Here is a 26,712-nt window from a genome sequence, read left to right on the forward strand (position 1 = left end):
CTACCTGAATAATTTTTTTTATCTCATCCTACATTTCATCAATTTCTTCGTCATCTGCAGAGCTAGTTGGCATTAAACTTGTACTACTGTAGTAGGCATGGGTTTCGTGTCAATCGTGGCCACTATAATACGTTCACTATGCTGTTTGTAGTAGTTTACCCGAACTCGTATTTTCCTATTCATTATTAAACCTACTCCCGCATTACCCGTATTTGATTTTGTATTTATAACCCTGTATTCACCTGACCAGAAGTTTTGTTCCTCCTGCCACCGAACTTCACTAATTCCCACTATATCTAACTTTAACATATCCATTTCCCTTTTTAAATTTTCTAGCCTACCTGCCCGATTAAGGGATCTGACATTCCACACTCCGATCTGTAGAATTGCCAGTTTTCTTTCTCCTGATAACGACGTCCTCTGGAGTAGTCCCCGCCCGGAGATCCGAATGGGGGACTAATTTACCCCCGGAATGTTTTACCCAAGAGGACGCCATCATCATTTAACCATACAGTAAAGCTGCATGCCCTCGGGAAAAATTACGGCTGTAGTTTCCCCTTGCTTTCAGCCGTTCGCAGTACCACAACAGCAAGGTGGTTTTGGTTAATGTTACAAGGCCAGATCAGTCAATCATCCGGACTGTTGCCCCTGCAACTACTGAAAAGGCTGCTGCCCCTCTTCAGGAACCTCAAGTTTGTCCGGCCTCTCAACAGATACCCCTCCGTTGTGGTTGCACCTACGGTACGGCTATCTGTATCGGTGAGGCACGCAAGCCTCCCCACCAACGGCAAGATCCATGGTTCATGGGGGGAGGAGATAATTTCTGTGAAACGGAAATAAGGCAAAAGCAATTTTCACCTCAGAACGGATTGTACGTGTACAAACATTTTTCGTGCGCTACAATACTGAAATATGGGGTCTCAAGAACCCTCCTGATGATAACAGTGATACTTTACAGCATATTTCTCCGTGATACGTCACTTTATAAACGACGTGAGTATTTTGTATATTATGCGTACACAGGTAGGGTAATTTTGAATCTTATTTTCTCGGACACGGATAAACGTACGAAGAAAATGTTCAAGGCGATTCGAATTCGGCGTCTTAGACATACGAGGTGCATTCAAGTTCTAAGGCCTCCGATTTTTTTTCTAATTAACTACTCACCCGAAATCGATGAAACTGGCGTTACTTCTCGACGTAATCGTCCTGCAGACGTACACATTTTTCACAACGCTGACGCCATGATTCCATGGCAGCGGCGAAGGCTTCTTTAGGAGTCTGTTTTGACCACTGGAAAATCGCTGAGGCAATAGCAGCACGGCTGGTGAATGTGCGGCCACGGAGTGTGTCTTTCATTGTTGGAAAAAGCCAAAAGTCACTAGGAGCCAGGTCAGGTGAGTAGGGAGCATGAGGAATCACTTCAAAGTTGTTATCACGAAGAAACTGTTGCGTAACGTTAGCTCGATGTGCGGGTGCGTTGTCTTGGTGAAACAGCACACGTGTAGCCCTTCCCGGAAGTTTTGGTTTTGGTGCAGGAAGGAATTCGTTCTTCAAAACATTTTCGTAGGATATACCTGTTACCGTAGTGCCCTTTGGAACGCAATGGGTAAGGCTTACGCCCTCGCTGTCCCAGAACATGGACACCATCATTTTTTCAGCACTGGCGGTTACCTGAAATTTTTTTGGTGGCGGTGAATCTGTGTGCTTCCATTGAGCTGACTGGCGCTTTGTTTATGGATTGAAAAATGGCATCCACGTCTCATCCATTTTCACAACCGACGAAAAGAAAGTCCCATTCATGCTGTCGTTGCGCGTCAACATTGCTTGGAAACATGGCACACGGGCAGCGATGTGGTCATCTCTCAGCATTCGTGGCACCCACCTGGATGACACTTTTCGCATTTTCAGGTCGTCATGCAGGATTGTGTGCACAGAACCCACAGAAATGCCAACTCTGGAGGCGATCTGTTCAACAGTCATTCGGCGATCCTCCAAAACAAATCTCTCCACTTTCTCGATCATGTCGTCAGACCGGCTTGTGCGAGCCTGAGGTTGTTTTGGTTTGTTGTCACACGATGTTCTGCCTTCATTAAACTGTCGCACCCACGAACGCTCTTTCGACACATCCATAACTCCATCACCTCATGTCTCCTTCAACTGTCGATGAATTTCAATTGGTTTTATACCACGCAAATTCAGAAAACGAATGGTTGCACGCTGTTCAAGTAAGGAAAACGTCGCCATTTTAAGTATTTAAACAGTTCTCATTCTCGCCGCTGGTGGTAAAATTCCATCTGCCGTACGGTGCTGCCATCTCTGGGATGTATTGACAATGAACGCGTCCTCATTTTAAAACAATGCGCATGTTTCTATCTCTTTCCAGTCCAGAGAAAAAAAATCGGAGGCCTTAGAACTTGAATGCACCTCGTACATCTTAAGAATGTGAGCCATTTGCTGTCCACAGCCGTCTTAGAATCAGCGGCTCCGTTGTGGTACATGAAAACCATGCTTTTTGGGTGCTTGTTGATGACGGATAACGATTTTGGAAAACAGTGACTTTTCTGCATAAATGTCTAGAGAGTATATCGTAAAAATTGTAGTATTAGTCCTTTAGATACCGCTGCTGACTGCGAAAACCTGGTAAAAATGCTTCTATCGGATTTTCTCAGGGAACGCCCATGAAATAAATTCTGCCTCCAAAATTCTCTTAAGGCGCACCGTAGATGACGTTTAATGTAAAAAGAACCAACCAATTTGCTTCATTTGCCTAAGGTGGAGGGAATGTGTAATATTCAAACATTTACCCTGTACTGTAGGATATTTACAGTAAGTCGATCATTCTGTTGAGAATACAAATGGTATCTAGCTCAAGAGCTATCCATAACAATTGACTCTACCTCACCAACATAACCCGAGGTATGGGTCCCGGAACTTTTTTTTATGCACGGCTTTTTGGAACATGTTGGTACTGATACGGTACTGACAGCAAATTATAAGCCTATAACTATTTGAGGAGAATAGACTGAGGTTTACCATTGGCTAGGACGTCCGACAATCAGAGATGGAATGTCTAATGAATAACGTCCAAAAAAACCTTACCTGCCCCTCCCAAGCGAGCAGAAGCCCCGAGTCGAGCAGCCTGTCGATGAGTGCGTCCAGGTGTCGCAGGTGCGGCCAGCCCTTGCGGACCACCACGTTGCTCCGCTCCCAGTAGATGTCCTCGCGCATCGGTCGCAGCCACCTGCTCGCCGCCTCCTCGTCGATATAGTTGCCGATGGCGAAATACCCTAGAGCACGCAAAATGAACAGACGTACAGCGGCACCAAAAGGTATTTGTATACCTACCATTATACACTACTGGCCAGCTACACCAAGAAGAAATGCAGATGATAAGCGGGTATTCATTGGACAAATACATTATACTAGAACTGACATGTGACTACATTTTCACGCAATTTGGGTGCTTGAGTCCTGAGAAATCAGTACCCAGAATAACCACCTCTGGCCGTAGTAACGGCCTTGATACGCCTGGCCATTGTGTCAAACAGAGCTTGGCTGGCGTGTGAGGTACAGCTGCTCATGCAGCTTCATCACGATACCACAGTACATCAAGAGTAATGACTGGCGTATTGTGACGAGCCAGTTGCTCGGCCACCATTGACCAGACGTTTTCAATTGGTGAGAGGTCTGGAGAATGTGCTGGCCAGGGATCGAATGAAGGGTAGAGCCACGGGTCGTAACACATCTGAAATGTAACATCCACTGTACAAAGTGAAGTCAATGCGAACAAGAGGTGACCGAGATGTGTAATCAATGGCACCCCATGCCATCACACCGGCTGATATGCCAGTATGACGATGACGTATACACGATTCCAATGTGCGTTCACCGCGATGTCGCCGAACACGGATATGACCATCATGATGCTGTAAACAGAACCTGGATTCATCCGAAAAAATGACGTTTTGCCATTCGTGCACCCAGGTTCGTCGTTGAGTACACCATCGCAGACGCTCCTGTCTGTGATGCAGCGTCAAGGGTAACCGCAGCCATGGTCTTCGAGCTGATAGTCCATGCTGCTGCAAACGTCGTCGAACTGTTCGCGCAGATGGTTGTCTTGCAAACGTCCCCATCTGTTGACTCAGGGGTCGAGACGTGGATGTACGATCCGTTACAGCTATGCGGATAAGATGCCTATCATCTCGACTGCTAGTGATACGAGGCCGTTTGGATCCAACACGGCGTGCCGTATTTCCCTCCTGAACCCACCGATTCCATATTCTGCTGACAGTCATTGGATCTCGACCAACGCGAGCGGCAATGCCGCGATACGATAAACCGCAATCTCGATAGGCTACAATCCGACCTTTATCAAAGTCGGAAACGTGATGGTACCCATTTATCCGCCTTACACGAGACATCATAACAACTTTTCACCAGGCAACGGCGGTCAACTGCTGTTTGTGTATGAGAAATCGGTTGGAAACTTTCCTCATGTCAGAACGTTGTAGGTGTCGCCACCGGCGGTAAGCTTGTGTGAATGCTCTGAAAAGCTAAACATTGGCATATCACAGCATCTTCTTCCTGTCGGTTAAATTTAGCGTCTGTAGCACGTCATTTTCGTGGTGTAGCAATTTTAATGGCCAGTAGTGTATTACACATTACAAACATACAAAGGTGATGGAAGACGCTGTTAGGGAATTTGAAATTTACAGTATTCTAAACATGAGGTGTTTTCAGTACAATTGATTTGTCACGAACAAAAATATTTCTTTACAAAAAGGTATCAGTTGCTCGGCACATCAAGAAGGTATTGGCACACCTAGACAAAAATGAAGTTACCGTCTTTGTAATTTACGTAACTAGAATATAGTAGCCTGTGTACATACCGTCGACATTCATAGCAGCTTGTAGACGTCTTGGCATGGAGTGAACAGAGTTGCGAGTAATTTTTTTTCTTGTTTTTGGTCATCAGTCTAATGACTGGTTTGATGCGGCCCGCCACGAATTCCGTTCCTGTGCTAACCTCTTCATCTCAGAGTAGCACTTGCAACCTACGTCCTCAATTATTTGCTTGACGTATTCCGATCTCTGTGTTCCTCTATAGTTTTTGCCCTCTACAGCTCCCTCTAGTACCATGGAAGTCATTCCCTCATGTCTTGGCAGATGTCCTATCATCCTGTCCCTTCTCCTTATCAGTGTTTTCCACATATTCCTTTCCTCTCCGATTCTGCGTAGAACCTCCTCATTCCTTACCTTATCAGTCCACCTAATATTCAACATTCGTCTATAGCACCACATCTCAAATGCTTCGATTCTCTTCTGTTCCGGTTTTCCCACAGTCCATGTTTCGCTACCATACAATGCTGTACTCCAGACGTACATCCTCAGAAATTTCTTCCTCAAATTAAGTCCGGTATTTGATATTAGTAGACTTCTCTTGGCCAGAAATGCCTTTTTTGCCATAGCGAGTCTGCTTTTGATGTCCTCCTTGCTCCGTCCGTCATTGGTTATTTTACTGCCTAGGTAGCAGAATTCCTTAACTTCATTGAATTCGTGACCATCAATCCTGATGTTAAGTTTCTCGCTGTTCTCATTTCTACTACTTCTCATTACCTTCGTCTTTCTCCGATTTACCCTCAAACCATACTGTGTACTCATTAGACTGTTCATTCCGTTCAGCAGATCATTTAATTCTTCTTCACTTGCACTCAGGATAGCAATGTCATCAGCGAATCGTATCATTGATATCCTTTCACCTTGTATTTTAATTCCACTCCTGAAACTTTCTTTTACTTCCATCATTGCTTCCCCGATGTACAGTTTGAAGAGTAGGGGCGAAAGGCTACAGCCTTGTCTTACACCCTTCTTAATACGAACACTTCGTTCTTGATCGTCCACTCTTGTTATTCCCTCTTGGTTGTTGTACATATTGTATATGACCCGTTTCTCCCTATAGCTTACCCCTACTTTTTTCAGAATCTCGAACAGCTTGCACCATTTTATATTGTCGAACGCTTTTTCCAGGTCGACAAATCCTATGAAAGTGTCTTGATTTTTCTTTAGCCTTGCTTCCATTATTAGCCGTAACGTCAGAATTGCCTCTCTCGTCCCTTTACTTTTCCTAAAGCCAAACTGATCGTCACCTAGCGCATTCTCAATTTTCTTTTCCATTCTTCTGTATATTATTCTTGTAAGCAGCTTCGATGCATGAGCTGTTAAGCTGATTGTGCGATAATTCTCGCACTTGTCAGCTCTTGCCGTCTTCGGAATTGTGTGGATGATGCTTTTCCGAAAGTCAGATGGTATATCGCCAGACTCATATATTCTACACACAAACGTGAATAGTCGTTTTGTTGCCACTTCCCCCAATGATTTCAGAAATTCTGATGGAATGTTATCTATCCCTTCTGCCTTATTTGACCGTAAGTCCTCCAAAGTACTTTTAATTCCGATTCTAATACTGGATCCCCTATCTCTTCCAAATCGACTCCTGTTTCTTCTTCTATCACATCAGACAAATCTTCACCCACATAGAGGATTTCAGTGTATTCTTTCGACCTATCTACTCTCTCCTCTGCATTTAACAGTGGAATTCCCGTTGCACTCTTAATGTTACCACCGTTGCTTTTAATGTCACCAAAGGTTGTTTTGACTTTCCTGTATGCTGAGTCTGTCCTTCCGACAATCATATCTTTTTCGATGTCTTCACATTTTTCCTGCAGCCATGTTGTCTTAGCTTCCCTGCACTTCCTATTTATTTCATTCCTCAGCGACTTGTATTTCTGTATTCCTGATTTTCCCGGAACATGTTTGTACTTCCTCCTTTCATCAATCAACTGAAGTATTTCTTCTGTTACCCATGGTTTCTTCGCAGCTACCTTTTTCGTACCTATGTTTTCCTTCCCAACTTCTGTGATGGCCCTTTTTAGAGATGTCCATTCCTCTTCAACTGTACTGCCTACTGCGATATTCCTTATTGCTGTATCTATAGCGTTAGAGACCTTCAAACGTATCTCGTCATTCCTTAGTACTTCCGTATCCCACTTCTTTGCGTATTGATTCTTCCAGACTAATGTCTTGAACTCCAGCCTACTCTTCATCACTACTATATTGTGATCTGAGTCTATATCTGCTCCTGGGTACGCCTTACAACCCAGTATCTGATTTCGGAATCTCTGTCTGACCATGATGTAATCTAATTGAAATATACCCGTATCTCCAGGCCTTTTCCAAGTATACCTCCTCCTCTTGTGATTATTGAACAGGGTATTCGCTATTACTAGCTGAAACTTGTTACAGAACTCAATTAGTCTTTCTCCTCTTTCATTCCTTGTCCCAAGCCCATATTCTCCTGTAACCTTTTCTTCTACTCCTTCCGCTACAACTGGATTCCAGTCGCCCATGACTATTAGATTTTCGTCCCCCTTTACGTACTGCATTATCCTTTCAATATCATCATACACTTTCTCTATCTGTTCATCTTCAGCTTGCGACATCGGCATGTATATCTGAACTATCGTTGTCAGTGTTGGTCTGCTGTCGATTCTGATTAGAACAACCCGGTCACTGAACTGTTCACAGTAACACACCCTCTGCCCTACCTTCCTATTCATAACGAATACTACACCTGTTATACCATTTTCTGCTGCTGTTGATATTACCCGATACTCATCTGACCAGAAATCCTTGTCTTCCTTCCACTTCACTTCACTGACCCCCCCTATATCTACATTGAGCCTTTGCATTTCCCTTTTCAGATTTTCTAGTTTCCCTACCACGTTCAAGCTTCTGACATTCCACGCCCCGACTCGTAGAACGTTATCCTTTCGTAGATTATTCTATCTTTTTCTCATGGTAACCTCACCCTTGGCAGTCCCCTCCCGGAGATCCGAATGGGGGACTATTTCGGAATCTTTTGCCAATGGAGAGGTCATCATGAAACTTCTTCAAATACAGGCCATATGGCCTGTGGATACACGTTGCGTGTCTTTAATGCAGTGGTTTCCATTACCTTCTGCATCCTCATGTCGTTGGTCATTGCTGATTCTTCCGCCTTAGGGGCAATTTCCCACCCCTAGGACAAGAGAGTGCCCTGAACCTCTATCCGCTCCTCCGCCCTCTTTGACAAGGCCGTTGGCAGAATGAGGCTGACTTCTTATGCCGGAAGTCTTCGGCAGCCAATGCTGATTATTTATAAAAATTTAGGCAGTGGCGGGGATCGAACACGGGACCGAAAACGTTTTGATTATGAATCAAAGACGCTACCCCTAGACCACGGGTCTAGTGACATCTTCGACCATTCCTCTAACAACAGCGTCTGAAACTCCTGCTTCCCTGTAGAACGACTTTTTCGAACCTTTGTATCCAAGTGTCCCCAAATATGCGCTATCGAGATGAGATCAGGGCCTTGTGGTGGATTGAAAAACCTTGTTGAAGCGTTTATAATAACTACTCCAGAGTTCTCAGAGCTGTATGTTTAGCTTCGTCGTCTTGCTGAAAGTAGAAGATACCTTCAAGACCCAGTCTCTGTGCACTGCGGCGTGTATGCTCTTGTGGTAACGGCTGCTAGGTGGTCGCCTACACGTTCAAATATGCGCGCAGCCAGTTATGCTGCACATTTCCTACAGCAGCCACCGCGGCACGAGGGCGCTGCCACGAACGATTGAGACACTGCCAATGAGATGCAAGCATATCCTCTCCGGAGCTCCAGTGTCGTGTGTACTCGAGTTCGAAAATTCATGCGTAACCAAATTTTGTGTGTTTTTCAGGTATAAATACGTGGATTCTCTGTTGATGAACGGCATCTATTCCTCGCTCTTGTATCCACTAAAGAATCGCACAGCGTGCAGCGAAGACATAACAGGTCTCACAGCACATCAGTATCTACGACGATCCATGGCACCTTCAATATCTGCCAAGTCATCAACACCAGAAGTTGCCATGAATCCGCAAATCATTACACTTTCTCCGTCTGTAGACGCGACATTTTGTGATTGGAGCTCTGTGTTTGATTCGCGACACACTTTTCCCTTTCCGCCGAAACCAAACAAGCTAAACTTGGATTCATCAGAAAATAGCACAGTGTTCCTAAATTTAGTCAATTTATTGACATGTTCATTGGCGCACTGCAAGCATTTTCTTCGGTTAACTTCCGAAATAAATGGCTTTTTCTGGAAGATCCGCCATGAATATCAGCTGTGTTCATAATATTCCTAACAGTTTGAACACCCACCAGTTTGTGGGACGATGACTGAATGTCCGATACAAAAGACCCTGCTCTTTTAAAGACGATCTATTCTGTGAAGGTTCCTATATCTAAGAATTTTTTAACGTCCTGATGTACGTTTATTGTCTGTTGTTCAGGTCTCTTGAAACTTCTTAATGATCGCCTGCACGATTGTATAATTAACAGAGAGTTGTTTACTGACCTCACGGTAACTTTTACCGTGCGAGTGCAATAAAACTGCCTTATGGCGGAACGACACGCAATGATCCCTCGGATTCATCGTGATAAGTGAATGACCCTGTCTGTCAGGGACAATAACAAACGTCGTAGAGTGTGCCAATATCTTTTTCAGCGGGAGAAAACCCTAATTTAATTGATTCTTTCGTTTCCGTTGTGTTGGGAATACATTTTAGTATATAAATTATTTCCTTTGTTGAGTCAGAGTTAATGGTATACATACAGAGCGTTTAAAAAGAAGTGTCGAATACTTTGAGAGGCGGTGGTACTGACTGAAATAAGAAAAATAAGCCCAGTAAACATGGGTCCGGAAACGTATACTTTTCAAGATAAACACGCGTTTACAGGAAGATCTCCGCGACGCTGGGTTGCGGATATTAGAACAGTCGTTGCATTGGCGCTCCGTCAAATGTGTCGGCGGTGTATTACGATGTCTTACAGTACTCTACCTACCACTAGGTCAGGGGCGGGCAGGAATCCTGCACATGTGCGGTGCACTTGCACGCGTGCAGTGAACAGGTGTTCCGCGTGCACACAGGGGCAAGCTAGCCACCCGCTTATCTCGCATCCCCACCATACCTTCTGTCCGCTCCTTCCTCTGTAATGCGTTTTGTTTCCTAGCTTGCTTTATTGAGTGAATGAATAAGGTTAGTAGGAGTGCTTGAAAGAAATCATGTTTTGAAAGATTACCTATTACCTACGATACGTTTTATTTAATTATCACAGGTGGAGTTTACAATACGTTTAATATCTGGAACAAAATTTCTACATACAGACAAACACTAACAGTTACGTAAATTTTCATCACTGATGTTTGCTCTTAACCGAGACTTATTAATAAGCAAATGGTTTTCCAGCTCTCGCTATATTAAGCGCAGTCTTATATCTTGCACATACCGCTGTGCTATTATTGTTGTCGTCCTGAAAACTTGAAAACAGAGCTCCATAAAATGTTAAATCAGTTAGATGAGAGACATGACGAGAGAAAATCGCAGATCTCTCGTGACAACAGCAACTACGACAAATTCAAATGGCTCTGAGCACTATGGGACTTAACTGCTGTGGTCATCAGTCCCCTAGAACTTAGAACTACTTAAACCTAACTAACCTAAGGACATCACACACATCCATGCCCGAGGCAGGATTCGAACCTGCGACCATAGCGGTTGCGCGGTTCCAGACTGTAGTGCCTAGAACCGCTCGGTCACTCTGACCGGCCAACTACGACAGATTCATCTGGTATCGTAAGATCGCTCTTCTTAAGCTCAGTCAATTCCCCATCCGCTCAGAGTCCGACAATAAATTGTACTCGTCCTTGTGAAATTTATTATAATGGCCTTCAATACTAAACTTCCGTTGACCAGCGAGAATACTGCCACATATTAAACATTTCGAATTTTCACGTTTTTGCACAAAGAAAAAATGATTCTCCCATTACATTTTAAAAGATAGCAAATCTACACTTCTCCGTTTCTTAGTGCTCGCTTCGCATCAACGTCCGCACCTTAGCCTGGCACTACACTGCCGCAACCTGCCGGCTGTCGCCACAGCCCCGCTCGACGCCTGCACGCGAGCAACACACGTGCAGCTCTGTGCGCTCATGAGCCGCGTGCAACGTTTGCCCGCCCCTGCACTAGGTGGTGTACAGTCAGTTATGTGGTTCGAGTGTTATTGCAGGCTGTGTTATTTTTCGACGTGTTTGTGTGCGTTACTCTATAGTACTTTCAACTCGGGGCACATATCATGGTGTCTGATCTTCTTCGAAACGAGGATTCATTTATGTGTTTACTGTAATTGCGCAGTCGGTGCGTTCAAACCGTGTAGTACATTCACATTTTCTCTCTTCTACTGCTTGTTAGCAATATAAGCGTACTACTGGGCAAGTGAAATAGCTGAAGCGTTATTCTGCCATGGTTTAGCAAATGGATGTAACCTGCGAGCCCGTGCTCTACGCTGAAAAATATCCATGCGCAGGGTGCCCTTTGATAACCTTATCGGCAGACTTTCCCCGCGTCTGGGGGACACAGATACCCTTGCACCTTGGAAGACTGACAGTGGAATGCATCGTACATTCCGCACGCCTGACGTGGAGCGGCGTGTGCTTCATTTGGTGGAAGAAACCCCTGGGATCAATGTGTGACGATTTGCAGCAGCAGAAGGCCTGTCTGTCTTATATGGGGGGGATGGTACTTGATGAACCATTTCTGCGCAAATATCATCTACAGCGCATTCACACCCTAAGGCCACAGAATTATCGTGGCAGTTGGTGGTTCTCTCAATGGCTGTTGCAGAAGTGTGCCACACATCCACTGTTCACATCCAAGATTTTATTTACCGCTGAGGCAGGTTTCACAAGCGATGGTGTTATGATTTTCAGTTATGAGCACATATGGGCAGATGTAAATCCTCAAGGATTTCAGGAAGGAGGGCATCAACGCCGGTTATCAATCAACGTACGGGTAGACGTACTTGGCGATAGATTAATAGGGCCATACATACTACCACAACTGTTAACTGGGGCGCATTTCCTGGACTTTGTCATTAATGTATTTTCTACCTTGCTGGAATCTGTGCCATTGCAGCAACGAATACAAATATGGTTCATGCTTGATGGTGCACCAACAAGCTTTCGTCGCAATGGTGCACGAACGTCTGATGTAGACGTTTCATGACCGCTGGATTGGCCAGCGAGGAATGGTGATGTAGTTGCGTGAGTGGGGGGGGGGGGGGGGGGGATTGGGTTGAATGCCTTGGCATCAATCCCCTAGACTTTCGGTTACGGGGACACTTTAAGGAATTGGTCGACGCCGTGCCAATCAATGATGTGTGGACGCTACAGGGTCGCGTCTTCAATGCCTGCCAGCAGGTACAACGAAAACCGGGTATAGTTTAAAGAGTGCGTCATTCTTTACGCCGGTGGGCAGAAGTGTGTACTGTCATGAGTGGACGCCGCGTTGAACACCTCCTGCAAACATTTGTTTATCGTAGAGAGTATACTTTTCTGGACGCATGTTTCTTGGATTTATATCAGAATGTATGCATTTCTGGACTCACGTTTACTACAGTTTTCTTGTTTTGATTAGTGCCACCACCTCTCAAGGTATTCGATACTTTTTTGAGCACCCCATATAATTGTGGTGTCACCGCCAGACACCACACTTGCTAGGTGATAGCCTTTAAATCGGCCACGGTCCGTTACTATACGTCGGACCCGCGTGTCGCCACTATCAGTGATTGCAGACCGAGCGCCGCCACACGGCAGGTCTAGTCTAGACTCCCTAGCACTCGCCCCAATTGTAGAGCTGCTGGCGATAGTTCACTGACTACTTACGCTCTCATTTGCAGAGGCGACAGTTTAGCATAGCCTTCAGCAACGTCATTGGCTACGACCTAGCAAGACGCCATATTCAGTTACTGCAACTAATTACTTCAAGACTGTATTCTGAACAAATAATATTGTGAATCACGTACCGTCAAGAGCGAAGTTCATCATTAATGGGTTAAAGTTAAGTATCGAACTAATTCCGTCCGCTTTCTGGATTCTAATTCCCAGTCATGGTCCAGACCTCACGTCAGTATAGTTTTTCCCTCCTCACGCCAGCCTGCGTGAGCTAAAACGCGTGCATTTCGGCCTGCACTCATAACACGGTGTTGCCAACACAACAATAATATTCCTAATATTTATACATTTGGTATTAGACACGAAAAGGTGTCTGTGCCAATACTTTTTGGTTCCACCATATCTATCAGCCTACGATATGTCCTGCTTGTCGTGACGTGAAAAAGTGAATTGACGTACTCACACAAATCGCTTACACCTGCCGAAATGATACATTTTAATCAGCCTCTGCGCAGTTACTGATGTCAGCCACTTGTGACTGACAGTATTTGGCAAGCTAAATGACATCTAAAAACAGATGCAATCAGTGAAAGCTATTTTGTCGATAATTCGTATGGTGAGACCGTGACTGTGTGAAAGTACAGAATAACTTTTACAATATATAAAAACTGCAGGAAGCCACTGTTAACGACACTATTCAAAATATCCACGGGTGTACTGCCGGTCTACAGTGTCCAACGGGCACAATATTTCGGCGATCATACATGTCGCCATCATCAGGTGAACTGATGGACTGAGCTAATGTGAACGTGCCGGTACGGAGATCCGTACGCTATGGCTGCTCACGGGGAACTGGCTTCGGTCGCGGCGGCGGCCGATTTAAATACCCTCCGCCCGCGGCTAACTCCCTCCGCCGTCCGCGCCCCGCGCCACGGTCACGCGGTGGAGCAGATTGCGACGCCGTCTGAGATGACGTCGGTGTGATGGCACTGTCCGGCGTGGTCGTCACAACTATACGTTTGCTCGATTTACTCTAGAGTAACCCAATCGCTGGTTCCCAAGCCTTGCTAAGTTTATAGCCACAGTCACGGTTTATGAGGTCGTCATTGGTGCGAATTTCGATGGCCTCTCCAACAACGCTGTCCCAGTATCTCGACGTCTGTACCAGAATCCTCGTGCGTTCATACTCCATAGCGTGATTTTCCGACAAACAATGTTCAGCGACCGCCGAGTTGCTCGGATACATCAGTCGAGTGTGCCTCTGGTGTTCATGGCATCGATCCTCGACGGTACGCATCGTCTGACCAATATACGACTTGCCACATTGACACGCAATCTGGTACACGCCGGCCTTCCTCAGACCGAGGTCATCTTTGGCGCTCCCCACCAGTGCACGAGTTTTATTCGGAGGACAAAACACAGTTCCGACCCGGTGTTTCTTAAAAATGCGGGCGACTTTGCCCGAGAGTGCGCCTGTATATGGAATAAACGCAGTGCCTACCTCCTCCCTCGTGATTTTATCCATCTCCACTGGTTCTGCTGTAGTGTTTAGGCGGAGAGCACGTTGAATCTGCCACTCTGATTACCCATTTTTTCGAAATACAGTTCTCAGATAAGAAGGCAACGGGACGTCAAACAGCTAAGTTCTCACGTCTCCTTCACAAACCATATCTGCAGGTTCCGTGCAAGACTGTCATCAGTTTGAGTGGCATGGTGTTGAGTGATGATGCGGTCTTGGTTTTGCAGAAAGTTCTCAACTTTGCTCCCACCCCCAAGTTCACTCCGGTCGCAGAAATTGTTAGTCCTGTTGAAAAGGTTGCAGAACGACTTCCGCCTGAATCAGCTGAGGAAATACGTCGTGAAACTTGTCGTGGGTTGACGAAATCCAAGCCGATGAACTCAAATATCACCAGTAAAGAGAGGGCGGCCATTCGTGATCTGAGGGAGCGCTCTGAAATTGTTGTCTTACCGGCGGACAAAGGCAATGCTACAGTTGTTGTCACCCATCAGGACTACTCTGATAAGATGCAGAGCCTGCTAAATGACGATTCCTACCGGAAGATCAGTGTTGACCCTATAAAGAAGGTGGAGAACAAGTCGAGGTCGCTTCTCATGGACGCAGATTTACCGGAGGGTGACGCTAAGAAATTGTTACTGCAAGGTCCGGTACCGCCTAGACTATATGGACTCCCGAAGGTTCACAAAGAGGGGGTATCATTACGTGCCACTGTCAGCAACATCAGGGCACTTACATATTTGTTGGCCAAATACCTGACGGGAATATTAAGTCCTTATGTGGGTAAATGCCCTCATCACATCCGTAATTCAGTGGATTTTGTTAAACGCCTTGATAGCTTCAGGTTGGATGAGTCAGATATCATGGTGAGTTTTGACGTCGTTTCCTTGTTCACGAGGGTTCCCCTGCGAGAGTCACTAGAATTGATTAGTGAGAAGTTTGACGAGAAGACCACTGAACTTTTTAGGCATGTCTTGACCTCCAGGTATTTTCTTTTTAATGGAGAATACTACGAACAAACGAAGGGATTCGCCATGGGTAGCCCACCCTCACCGGTGGTAGCGAATTTGTACATGGAGAACTTCGAGGAGGAAGCCCTGTCGTCATCCGAATGGAAACCTACTTGCTTTTTCCGTTACGTGGACGACACACTCGACATCTGGCCACATGGTATGGATAAACTCCTTGACTTCCTTACACATCTAAACTCCATACACCCCAACATCAAATTCACTATGGAGACTGAAACGGCTGGTAAATTATCTTTCCTTGACGTCTTGGTCAAGAGAAGGGCTGACGGCACCCTAGGTCATGGGGTGTATCGGTAGACAACGCACACTGATCTGTATTTGCACGCAGACAGCTGCCACCACCCTTCACAGAGGAATTGGGTACTTAAAACTCTAGTACATAGGGCGCGCACTATCTCTGACGCAGAGAGTCTACCCCAAGAATTGGAACATCTGAGGACTGTTTTCGAAAAAATGGGTACTCAGAGTGGCAGATTCAACGTGCTCTCCGCCTAAACACTACAGCAGAATCAGTGGAGATGGATAAAATCATGAGGGAGGAGGTAGGCACTGCGTATATTCCATATATGGGCGCACTCTCGGGCAAAATTGCCCGCATTTTGAAGAAACACCGGGTCGGAACTGCGTATTGTCCTCCGAATAAAACTCGTGCACTGGTGGGGAGCACCAAAGATGACCTCGGTCTGAGGAAGGTCGGCGTGTACCAGATTGCGTGTCAATGTGGCAAGTCGTATATTGGTCGGAAGATGCGTACCGTCGAGGATCGATGCCGTGAACACCAGAGGCACACTCGACTGATGTATCCGAGCAACTCGGCGGTCGCTGAACATTGTTTGTCGGAAAATCACGCTATGGAGTATGAACGCACGAGTATTCTGGTACAGACGTCGAGATACTGGGACAGCGTTGTTAGAGAGGCCATCGAAATTGGCACCAATGACGACCTCATAAACCGCGACTGTGGCTATAATCTTAGCAAGGCTTGGGAGCCAGTGATTGGGTTCATCAAGAGTAAATCGAGCAAACGTATAGTTGTGACGACCACGCCGGACAGAGCCATCACACCGACGTCATCTCAGACGGCGTCGCAATCTGTTCCACCGCGTGACCGTGGTGCGGGGCGCGGACGGCGGAGGGAGTTCGCCGCGGGCGGAGGGTATTTAAATCAGCCGCCGCCGCGACCGAAGCCAGTTCCCTGTGAGCAGCCATAGCGTACGGATCTCCGTACCGGCACGTTCACAGGAGCTCAGTCCGTAGGTTCACCTGATGATGGCGACATGTATGATCGCCGAAATATTGTGCCCGTTGGACACTGTAGATCGGTAGTACACCCGTGGATATTTTGATTATGAAATACGCCGGGAGGAACTCAAGAATCACAACGACACTATTAATTACGGTCAAATCGCGCCCTTCCCACATTCGAACAGACGGGTTTATTTTAGACCGCCAAGGAACTTTACCCATAACTGAAATCAGCCAAACTCGCATGTACAGGTATATATGTAATTTTATAGCGTGAAGAGCGACCTGATAATGAGTATGACGGTTCGAAATCGGTAACTGTCTGTTCTTAGTAAATAGCTTTATTAACAGTGGGTGCTACCTGCAGTTACTTTATCATAAAAACCACTGACTCAAATTTTAGCCGGCCGGAGTGGCCGAGCGCTTCTAGGCTCTACACTCTGGAGCCGCGGGACCGCTACAGTCGCAGGTTCGAATTCTGCCTCGGGCATGGATGTGTGTGATGTCCTTAGGTTAGTTAGGTTTAAGTAGTTCTAAGTTATAGAGGACTGATGACCTCAGAAGTTAAGTCCGATAGTGCTCAGAGCCATTTCAAGCATTTGATTCAAATTTTAAATTTGGCATCAGTGTTTTGGTCACCCCACGTCACGGGTTGAAAGGGTATTGATGTTACTTTAGTGGTTAAAAAATCGAGTCAAATTTACGCAGGTCAGTTTGAGCCGACTTATCAATATGACACTGGACCTCTCTGGTCTTGACGCACGCACTGATTCGGTTGAAAGCGCAACACAATGCCGGCGTATTCTTCCCTGTAATGAGGAACAGGCTCCTGTTTTCCTCTTGCTGGATGCAGGCCGCGCAATTACTCGCAGGTCGCTCTCACATCACGTGGTGTTGTTATCGCCTGTTGGAATCTGGGGCCTGGCAGCTAGGTTGGGGAAAGCCTGTATCCATAGTCCCTGTTCATGTTATCGGGGTGTTTTATTATTTCTATGCCTACTTTGATCTTGTGTTTCGCCAAAGCCGGCTGATGGCCAGTACGCAGTTTTAGTTATATCTGATTTCGTTGCTGCGATCTTGCCAGCCTTGGCCCACCGCAGACTTGCAACGCTGCCCCAGACGAATGCATCGCTCGTGTCGAGGTATGAGCGTTCTTATCGACGTGCCGGAGTTTTCCTATGTATACTTCTCCTCATTGACAGTTCACACTGTACACACTTGCATTGTGTGCTTAGCACATCCTGGATCTCGTGACTGTTGTCGTAAACAGGCAGGATATTGCGATGCCCCCGTTCGGTTCAATTTATGCTATCCTAATCAGACGTTATCAGTGCTTTATTAACAGTGTGTAGCGATCGGACTCGTAAATTACAGGTAGCCGTCGCCAGCAGTAGATGCTCAACTAAGTGACGGCTGATCACTTACTTTTGTATCTAACAGTTTGCAATCGACCCTACGAATTATTTTAAATGATAGTAAACAGATGTTAACAGGTAATGATCGTAGAAGAAAAATAGTTATTTTAATTTTGACTGCCTCTGAGGTGACTGTCGTACAGGATGTCAGTTAAACCTGGAGCACGTAAATTTATACCAATAGCTAATATTAATGTGTGAAATGTTACGTTATAAATGAATAAAAAGTAACTCCAATTTTAATTAACTCCTGATAATATTATAAATTATTTTACACATGTAAATAAATTTGTATATTAATTGAAAGAAACGGTATACTAATGAGATGATGTATTTTTAATTATTCATGACTTATTTTTTAAAAAGTCGTGTCTATTAGTTAAAATGAGTAAACAAAACATTGTTTTGTACCATATTTAGTACCATATTTTTGTATACCTATATAAGAAAGTGGAACGCAACTAGCTCGCCCTCTCTCTTTCTTTCGTCCTCCGCTATCGATATATGCTGTCTAACAGTCATTTGTATGCTTTTGTTGAATAATTATGTTAAGTTGATGTTAAGTAGCCGTGTTTCGATTGAAGATCCCTTTCTTCGTTATTCTTCATGTTACATGTGTTTTACTATGCATTTTTTTGGTCCAGTTTCAGGCTGCATCGAAGAGAAGAGGTTGGCGCATTGCTTGGTGTCCACGACCGAACACGGTTAGTGTTCATTCGCCGTTTAATCCATCGGATTATAATTCATACGTCCCTAGGACGATTTTTTACCGATATTTTTCACTCAGAATCCGGGTGATGTTATTACATGAACCGAATAATATTCAGATCGGTCACTGGCCTCCAAACAGTGTCGTCTACCAACGCACTCGCCGGTCTGATGTAATGGCGATGCCGGAAGGCAGCGTTCTGCTTAATTAGAACAGGGAGTAAATTTTTCTGTGCCATGTTCTATCATTTCGATAGTATTGTCTCCAACAAAGCAAGAAACGTTCTGTTCTCAACCAGTACTCACCAATTATTCGGTGCCTTCTTAAAAGTCAAGTTTATTAGCAGAGATAAAATCCATTAACATACTATTTTAATTAATTAATTCATATCTATCTAACCAAAAAATAATGGCATAAGATATTTTATTTTATTTTTTATTTTTATTTGTATTTGGGAAGCGCTACGTGTGCTTGTATTCACACACATGTAATTACTTTAAATAGCATTACTTTAAATAGCACAGCAATTTTCATCAAAATTAGCATAATAAACCTTTAATAAATAACCTAATAAGCATTGAAAATATTTTTCTACTGTAGTGGTAAAATATTTAAAGTTAATATTATAGAAATATTTCAGACAAGGTATAAAAAAGTTTAAGTCACACAGCAACATGTAATCAGAAAATATGTAATGGATATAATTACTACATATACCTCATGTAACTAATACAAGCTTAGATGGCGTCACACGCCACTGGTTTCGATATGCAAAGTACACAAGCCACCACAGTTTATTGAAGAAGTGAAGTAGAAGTTTCGCTTTACCTTGTGATGTTTTGGTATCAACAGCAACAGCGACACACAGCATCCATTACCAAATTTCAAAATAAGGCTGTTGATGACGTTGTAGCACAGACCAAGTAAAACGGTAGAATTTCTCGAGATGGCGAAGTATGTCCAAGTCTTTTTAACAAATTTTACTGAAATGTGATGTGGCAGCTTACTATTTGTGGCTCGGAATGTTTCAAGGTCTTAAGTTGTATGTCTAGACATCAATCCATCTCTAGCACGTTGCAGAACCCCATTACCCACAATGTTAATAATCTTTTACTCCACGGTAGGTCCAAGGAAATCTCTTCTTATGCGACATACAGTTTAGCTGCAGCTTTTATAAAATAGTAGGATCATACAGCCAATTTTACCAGCGCTCGATTTTAACCATGCAGATACCAGACATATGCATTGTGCTAACACTACTATTGACAACTTGGACAGTATTCGTACGAGATCTGTCTCTTCTCAGAAAGTGTGGCATATCGCTGCTCAGATTAATATGAGGGAATTCCGTTAACAATTATTACCTGTTTCTAAATCCACGACTATTCATAATACACAATGTTTTAATGCTCTAAGCTTTTTTTTAATAATAAACAGATCATAATACGTTTAATGGTCTCTCAGTTTAGTTTAGTAAATGTGTAACTTGTTTGCCATTTTAGCAACAAGTTGGCAGCATGCTACGGTGATTCCTAAGCCACCAGTTTCTACAACCAGATTGCCTTTTTGCAACAGCTAGATGGCATGTGCTTCTACATTAGGCAAGCCTCAAACAAGCGCCTCTTTTAGAGCCAACGGATCACTGCTGGACTTGTGCCAACTGTTACTTTTCAAAGATATGATGTAAATAGACGAACAGTTTACCTGATCTAAATTTAGTAATTCTGTTAATAAAGATGTTGTTTTATCATGTAATAATACCTGTATCGTTACAATGCAAACCCAGAGGAAGAGTTCACTGATCCGGTCAGGGACACTTTTGGAACAAGGTCAGTGCGCTGCTGACAGCAGTTTGTCGATTTATTGCTTGCCTCACTTGTTACTGTGTGTTGCCGTGGCCGTCTGGATTGACGTACAGCTATATCCAGTGCTCACGAACGTTGTACACAGCCTTTTGTGCTCACGTGTTATGTGTTGAGCATCGTTTAGGGTTTGCGCATGGATGGCCAAATAACGGATAACTGAATTCTTCTGCGCTGGATATTGGTAGGAGTGTAAATACCTGTCCATAAGTGTAAGTTTCGGATATACCCTGTGCTCTAGTGTGCCACCATGACTACACTGATGTTACAAAAGATATTGGATAGCGATATACACATATACAGATGGCGGTAGTTTCGTGTACACGAGTTACAAAATATCAGTGCATTGGCCAATCTCTCATTTGTACTCAGGTGATTGATGTTTAATAGTTACCGATGTTTTTATGGCCGCACGATGGGAAATAAGGGGAGTTAGAACGGAAATTTTTTCACATTTTTGGATTTTTATCTCATTATAAAATTTGCAATTTTCCTAATAAAATGATTTATATATCACTTATAAAATCACAAGGGAAGTATTTTGTCTTTTTTAAATATAATCTACACCGGTTGAAAATGTTAAAATTTTTAATTACATTACTTCAACACCTAATAAAATCGGTAATTTTTTATATAGAAGGCTGTGGATTCCTGTGTTATAAAGGTTAAATTACGTCTTTGTATTGGTAGCACTGTCAAAAACAGTATCGTATTGTTTCATAGTTTAAACACAAGTTGTGTGGTGAAGTGCTAATGTTTTTCTAAGGAAAAGTGACGAATTGATTAGTGAATCTCTCAAAAAGTAAAGTATGACTCCAAAACGAAGTATTTTTAAGAGACGTGAATTTCATGGTAATAGATTTTCGAAGAAAGGGAAACATTGTGGCGTGTGAAGTTGCAGACAACGAAATACAGGCAAACTCGTCATATATAGAGAAACACCCATTAGTGCTTCGAATATTAAAATAAAACGTTGTGAGGCACAGTTTTCTCAAAACGAACGTGGTAAATGATAGGTTAGGTTATATTCTTATAGATTTACACATCGTAACAAGTGTTTTAGGTGAATGTGTGTGATGTAAAATATGTGGAAGGCCAGTTAGTCTACAAGAAAACAGTGAGGTATCAAATGGAGTAGCCAGGAACTTTATCATTAATTGTGCCAGTTGTAAATACACTCATTCACTTTGGAATTCTGATAAGTGTATAGATGATTATTTTGAAGTAAATGTTAGGTGGTTTTTATGGATTGAGAGCTATTGGAAAAGGACACACTGCGGCAGAGACAATGTGTGCCGTGACGAAATGCCACGTCCACCTTGTAAAATTGACAAGTACGCAGCATTTTTTGGAGCTGCTGTGGAATCTGTTGCATGTTAGTCAATGATGGTTGCTGCAAACGAAGCTGTTGAAATAAATGATGATATGACTGACATACCAGTAGCTTTTGATGACACTTGACAGAAGTGCAGCTACAGTTCTAAGAATTCTGTTGCTACGGTGACCAGTGTGGATAGTGGAAAGGTAATAAATCTCCAGATTTTAACCAAACATTGTTATAAGCGTAAATGAGGGAATGAAGAAGAGCACATCTGTCACAGAAATTAGGAAGGAACAAGTGGTGGTATGGAGGCCTCTGCAGCTATTGAAATTTTTAGTGGATCTGTGAACAGAAGAACAGTGTGTTAAACTATGTTCTTAAGTGACTGAGAATCAAAGGCATATAACAGTGTAGTAGCCGCTCAGCCTTATGGTGAGAAGGTTATCACAAAACTGGAATGAGTTGGTCATGTCCAGAAGAGGATGAGCACAGTCTGATTAAGTTTAAAACAAAGTTTGAGAGACAAAAAACTTTCTGATGGTAAAACCATAAGAAGCCGGTTGACAGACAAAATGATTGATGAACCATAGCAGTATTATTAGATGGCCATTAGAAATAATACTGAGGATTTGTTGAAAATGAAGCATGCAATATGGGCTACCTACTTCCACAGACTGCCAACTTATGAAAAACCAATACACCACCTCTGCACTCCTGTACCTGATTCATAGTCCAATTACCGTAATGCCCAGTACTCCAACAGTTCATACAGCCATAAAAATTCCAGTCCAACACCAGTCATTGATATCATAAAACGTATTTCCAGAGACCTGGCAAATTCTGAATTACTGAAGAAGTATCTGCATGGTCACACTCGAAACCCAGTGAATCGGTCAGTAATCTTATATGGACTTGCTTACCAAAAAATGTTTTTGTGAAATGAAGACACTGACGTGGGGGTGTCAGTGATGCTGTTATTGCTTTTAATGATGGAAACGTTGGTAGGGTGTTACAGCATATGGGAATTGATCCTGGAGCAATCTACATCAGAGAATTTCAACAGATGGACAAGGTTCTCATTGATAAAGCAGAGTATGCAGCACAGTTGGCCACTAAGGAGTCCAGAAAGAAGAAAATAAGAAAACAACTTGGAAAAATATCAAGAGGATGAGGTACAGTATGGTACAGAGTGCTTCTGCGTGACTAAAACTAAAAAATTAAGCATGTATTAAGTGAGTTACAGTCTTTTGAAACTTTAGAAGCCGTTCCTGCAAATTTACGTTTTCTGTTGCATTTTTCCATAAATCTCAGAAACCACTTCGAGTAGAGTATTCAAATTTTCAGGGAGTACAAATATACATACATTGAGTCTACTGAACTGAAAAAGAACATAACGTGATGTATAATTAAAGTTATTTAGGATAACGGACAAAAAAGTACACAAAATTTTAACTGTGTAATTACAAAATTGTATTTCCGAAAGCAGTGGCTGGCATGCAATCATTGTAGTTCAGTGGGCTCAGAATATACAGTTTAATGTCCTGTAAAACTTACGTGTCAATGGCTACAGTGGTTCCTGAAATACAGGGAAGCCAAGTCACTAAATTTAACATTGTTGGGATAGGGCTTTCCCACTCCCCTTAACAAACTTTGGACAGGGAATGTTCCATTTCAGAAGTCATTAGGGGACTCAATTTTCCGAGCTCCACAGTGTCAGGAGTGAGCTGAGAATGCCCAATCTGAGGAATTAGGTGTCACCACGGACAACGCAGTGGCCGACGGCCTTCATTTAACGACCGAAGGCAGCGGCGTTTCCGTAGAGTTGTCAGTGGTAATAGACAAACAACACTGCTGAAATAACTGCAGCATGGGACGTACGACGAATGTATCTGCTAGGGCAGTGCAGCGAAATATGGCGTTTATCGGCTATGGCAGCAGACGATCGAAGTATCTGTCCTTACAACACGATATCGCCTGCAGTGCCTTTCCTGGGCTGGCGACCATATCGCTTGGACCCGAGACGACTGGAAAACCATGGCCTGACCCGAGCGGCCCGATTGGTAAGTTGGTAAGAGCTTATAATAGCATTCCAGTGTGGCGCAGACCCCTCGGAGCCATGGCCCCATATTGCCAATAAGGCTTTGTGCAAGCTGATGGTGGCTCCACAATAGTGTGGGCTGTGTTTTCTCGGAATAGACTAAGTCCTGGTTATGTTCAACTATTTGGAGACCATTTTCAGCCATTCATGGGCTTCAAGTTTCCAAACAACTTTGGAATTGTTATAGATGACAATGCACCATGTCACTGGGCCACAATTGTTCTCGCTGGGTTTGAAAAGTATTCTGGACATTTCGAGCGAATGATTTCGCCAACCTGATCGCCCGAACTGAATCCAGTCGAACATTTACTGGACATAATCGTCAGGTCAGTACGTGTGCAAAATCCAGCGTAGGCTACACTTCCGCTATTAGGGATGACTAGAGAGACAGTATGGCTCATATTTCTGCAGGGGATTTCCAACGACTTGTTGAGTCCATGTGCCTTCGAGTTGCTGCACGACGCCTGGAAATGGATGTCCGACACGATATTAGGAGGTATCCTATGTGGTTTGCCACGTCTGTGTGCATCTACTGCCCATTCATGCGCCTCTGTTTTTTCAAAGTATTTTCCTTGACATGTCAAGCATTTCCTGGTGAGCGCTGCTTAAATCGTCTGTTATACGAAAGTGATGACATTCAGTTACTGTGCCGGACACTTTCTCTACGCAGTGGCCTGTAAAGATAAGTAACACTATGCTAAGCAAGTCGTCCAGCCGTAGATACCTATGCTAAGCTGGGGTTGGTCTCTAGCTGTTTATAGTTCATAAATGTACTTATCTTCAATTAGCTACCCAAACTAATACTACGATGGTTGCCCAGAAAGTAATGCACCGCATTTTTTTCTCAGACGAAAACAATGCTATGAATGCGAAACGTAATGTATGTGTTATTTGATGTCTCCTAAATGAGCGAGCCAAGTTTCCGATACTTCCGATAGATAGCGGAGCTGCAGGACAATTCCAAAATGGCGTCCTGGAAGGAATTTTGAGGACGATGAGGAGATGATTCACACAGTGAAGCACTGGCTCCGCCACAAGGAAAAGAGTTGTTACTGACAGCACATACACCCCCTTGTTTCGCGGTGGAGGAAGCCAATAGAACGGGATGGAGATTACGTGGAAAAATAGGGTGTGTAAGTAAAACGCCATTCTTTTGTGTGTGTAATTCTTATTATCTTCAAGAAAGAATTGAAGAAAAAAATACATTACAAGCAACGTGCCGTCATTGAATTTCTCACTGCAGAGAAGGAAACTGTGGGAAATACTCACAAACGCTTATGAAAAGTCTATGGAGCGTCTGCTGTCGACAGAAGTACAGTTAGTCGCTGGGCACGGAGGGTGAGGTCATCAGATAGTCGATCGGTGGAGCTCCACGATTTGCAGCTGTCGGGGAGATCATCCACGGCTGTCACATGACCTGGCCCCCTCGGACTTCCACTTGTTTGGACCATTAAAGGATGCCATTCGTGGCAGGCATTTTGAGGACGATGAGGAGATGATTCACACAGTGAAGCACTGGCTCCGCCACCAGGACAAGAATTGGTACTGACATGACATACACGCCCTTGTTTCGCGCTGGAGAAAAGCCATAGAACGGGGTGGAGATTACGTGGAAAAATAGGGTGTGTAAGTAAAACACCATTCTTTTGTGTGTGTAATTCTCATTGTATTCAATAAAGAATTGCTGAAGAAAAAATGCTATGCATTACGTTCTAGATAACACTTATAATAAGGGTTTCAGAAACATTCAACCAATTTCAGGAAACCATATTTTATACTTGAATTAAGGAACAAACTTGTGCTAAATATTAACTTCGTAACTAAGATTTTACATTGACGCCAGTTGTAAGTTGCACATCTCTATGATTGCTGGTAGGGGTCTACCTGGTGCAGTGTTCGCTCATTCGTCAAATGGAGACAACACAGTAATAAAAGTCATTGTGTGTTCTCCATTTCAGCAGGACAGGGCACATCCACACTGGCAGATGCATATAAGAGCATTTCCTAACAATGAGTTGCCTTAACGGCGGTTCAGTTTTATGGGGCGTACGGCTCTCGCACTGTTCCATTGAACTCCGAGGTCACCTACTCTCTCGGTATGTGAGTTTCTTTGTGGGATTCTGAAAGACGCTGTCAGTGTATCCCTCCGTCTCCAGCGCTCCTCTCAGGAATTGGGTGAATGGCGACGCTGTGTCGCAACGGAAAAAATGATGATACTCCAGACATGTTAGCAAGAGTGTGGGACGAAACTGTGGTGTGTATTTTGTACTATGTACAATTAAGACCACAACGATTGCTTCTGAAAACTGAAATGTAAAGTAAAACATCGATCCAAAACATAATTTTAAAAAGAAGTAGGCTTTATACCGCATGTACATAAAGAAGAGACCTTAGTAAAATGAAACGATTGCTTCTGAAAACTGAACGGTAAAGTAAAACATTGATCCAAAACATAATTTTTAAAAAAAGTAGGCTTTGTACTGCATGTACATAAAGAAGAGACCTTAGTAAAATGAAATGGTCTTCTGAAATTCAATCTCTGTACATCATTCCCAAGTTAAAATGCAACCCAAGTATCCGTTTGAACTGATATGGAAGATATATTACAGTAAAATCGAATGAATCTTTTTGGAACACCGTGTATAATACACCGATCTCTCCATGGCTGGAAACACTGTTTTAAGCCATAAATGTTGCTCGACTTTT

The 26,712-nt window shown here is 43.7% G+C and overlaps 1 protein-coding gene across 1 annotated transcript in view; it reads right to left on the minus strand.

Annotated features, from left to right (window-relative positions):
- The window catches only part of LOC126159705 (uncharacterized), a 113,899-nt gene that overhangs the window by 28,769 nt on the left and 58,418 nt on the right, over positions 1–26,712 (minus strand). The window contains exon 5 of the mRNA XM_049916569.1: positions 3,103–3,290. Within this exon, the coding sequence (XP_049772526.1) occupies positions 3,103–3,290 (188 nt within the window). The remainder of the gene's footprint in view (positions 1–3,102; positions 3,291–26,712) is intronic.

Source organism: Schistocerca cancellata, chromosome 2 (genome assembly GCF_023864275.1).
Source record: "Schistocerca cancellata isolate TAMUIC-IGC-003103 chromosome 2, iqSchCanc2.1, whole genome shotgun sequence".
Lineage (NCBI taxonomy): Eukaryota > Metazoa > Arthropoda > Insecta > Orthoptera > Acrididae > Schistocerca > Schistocerca cancellata.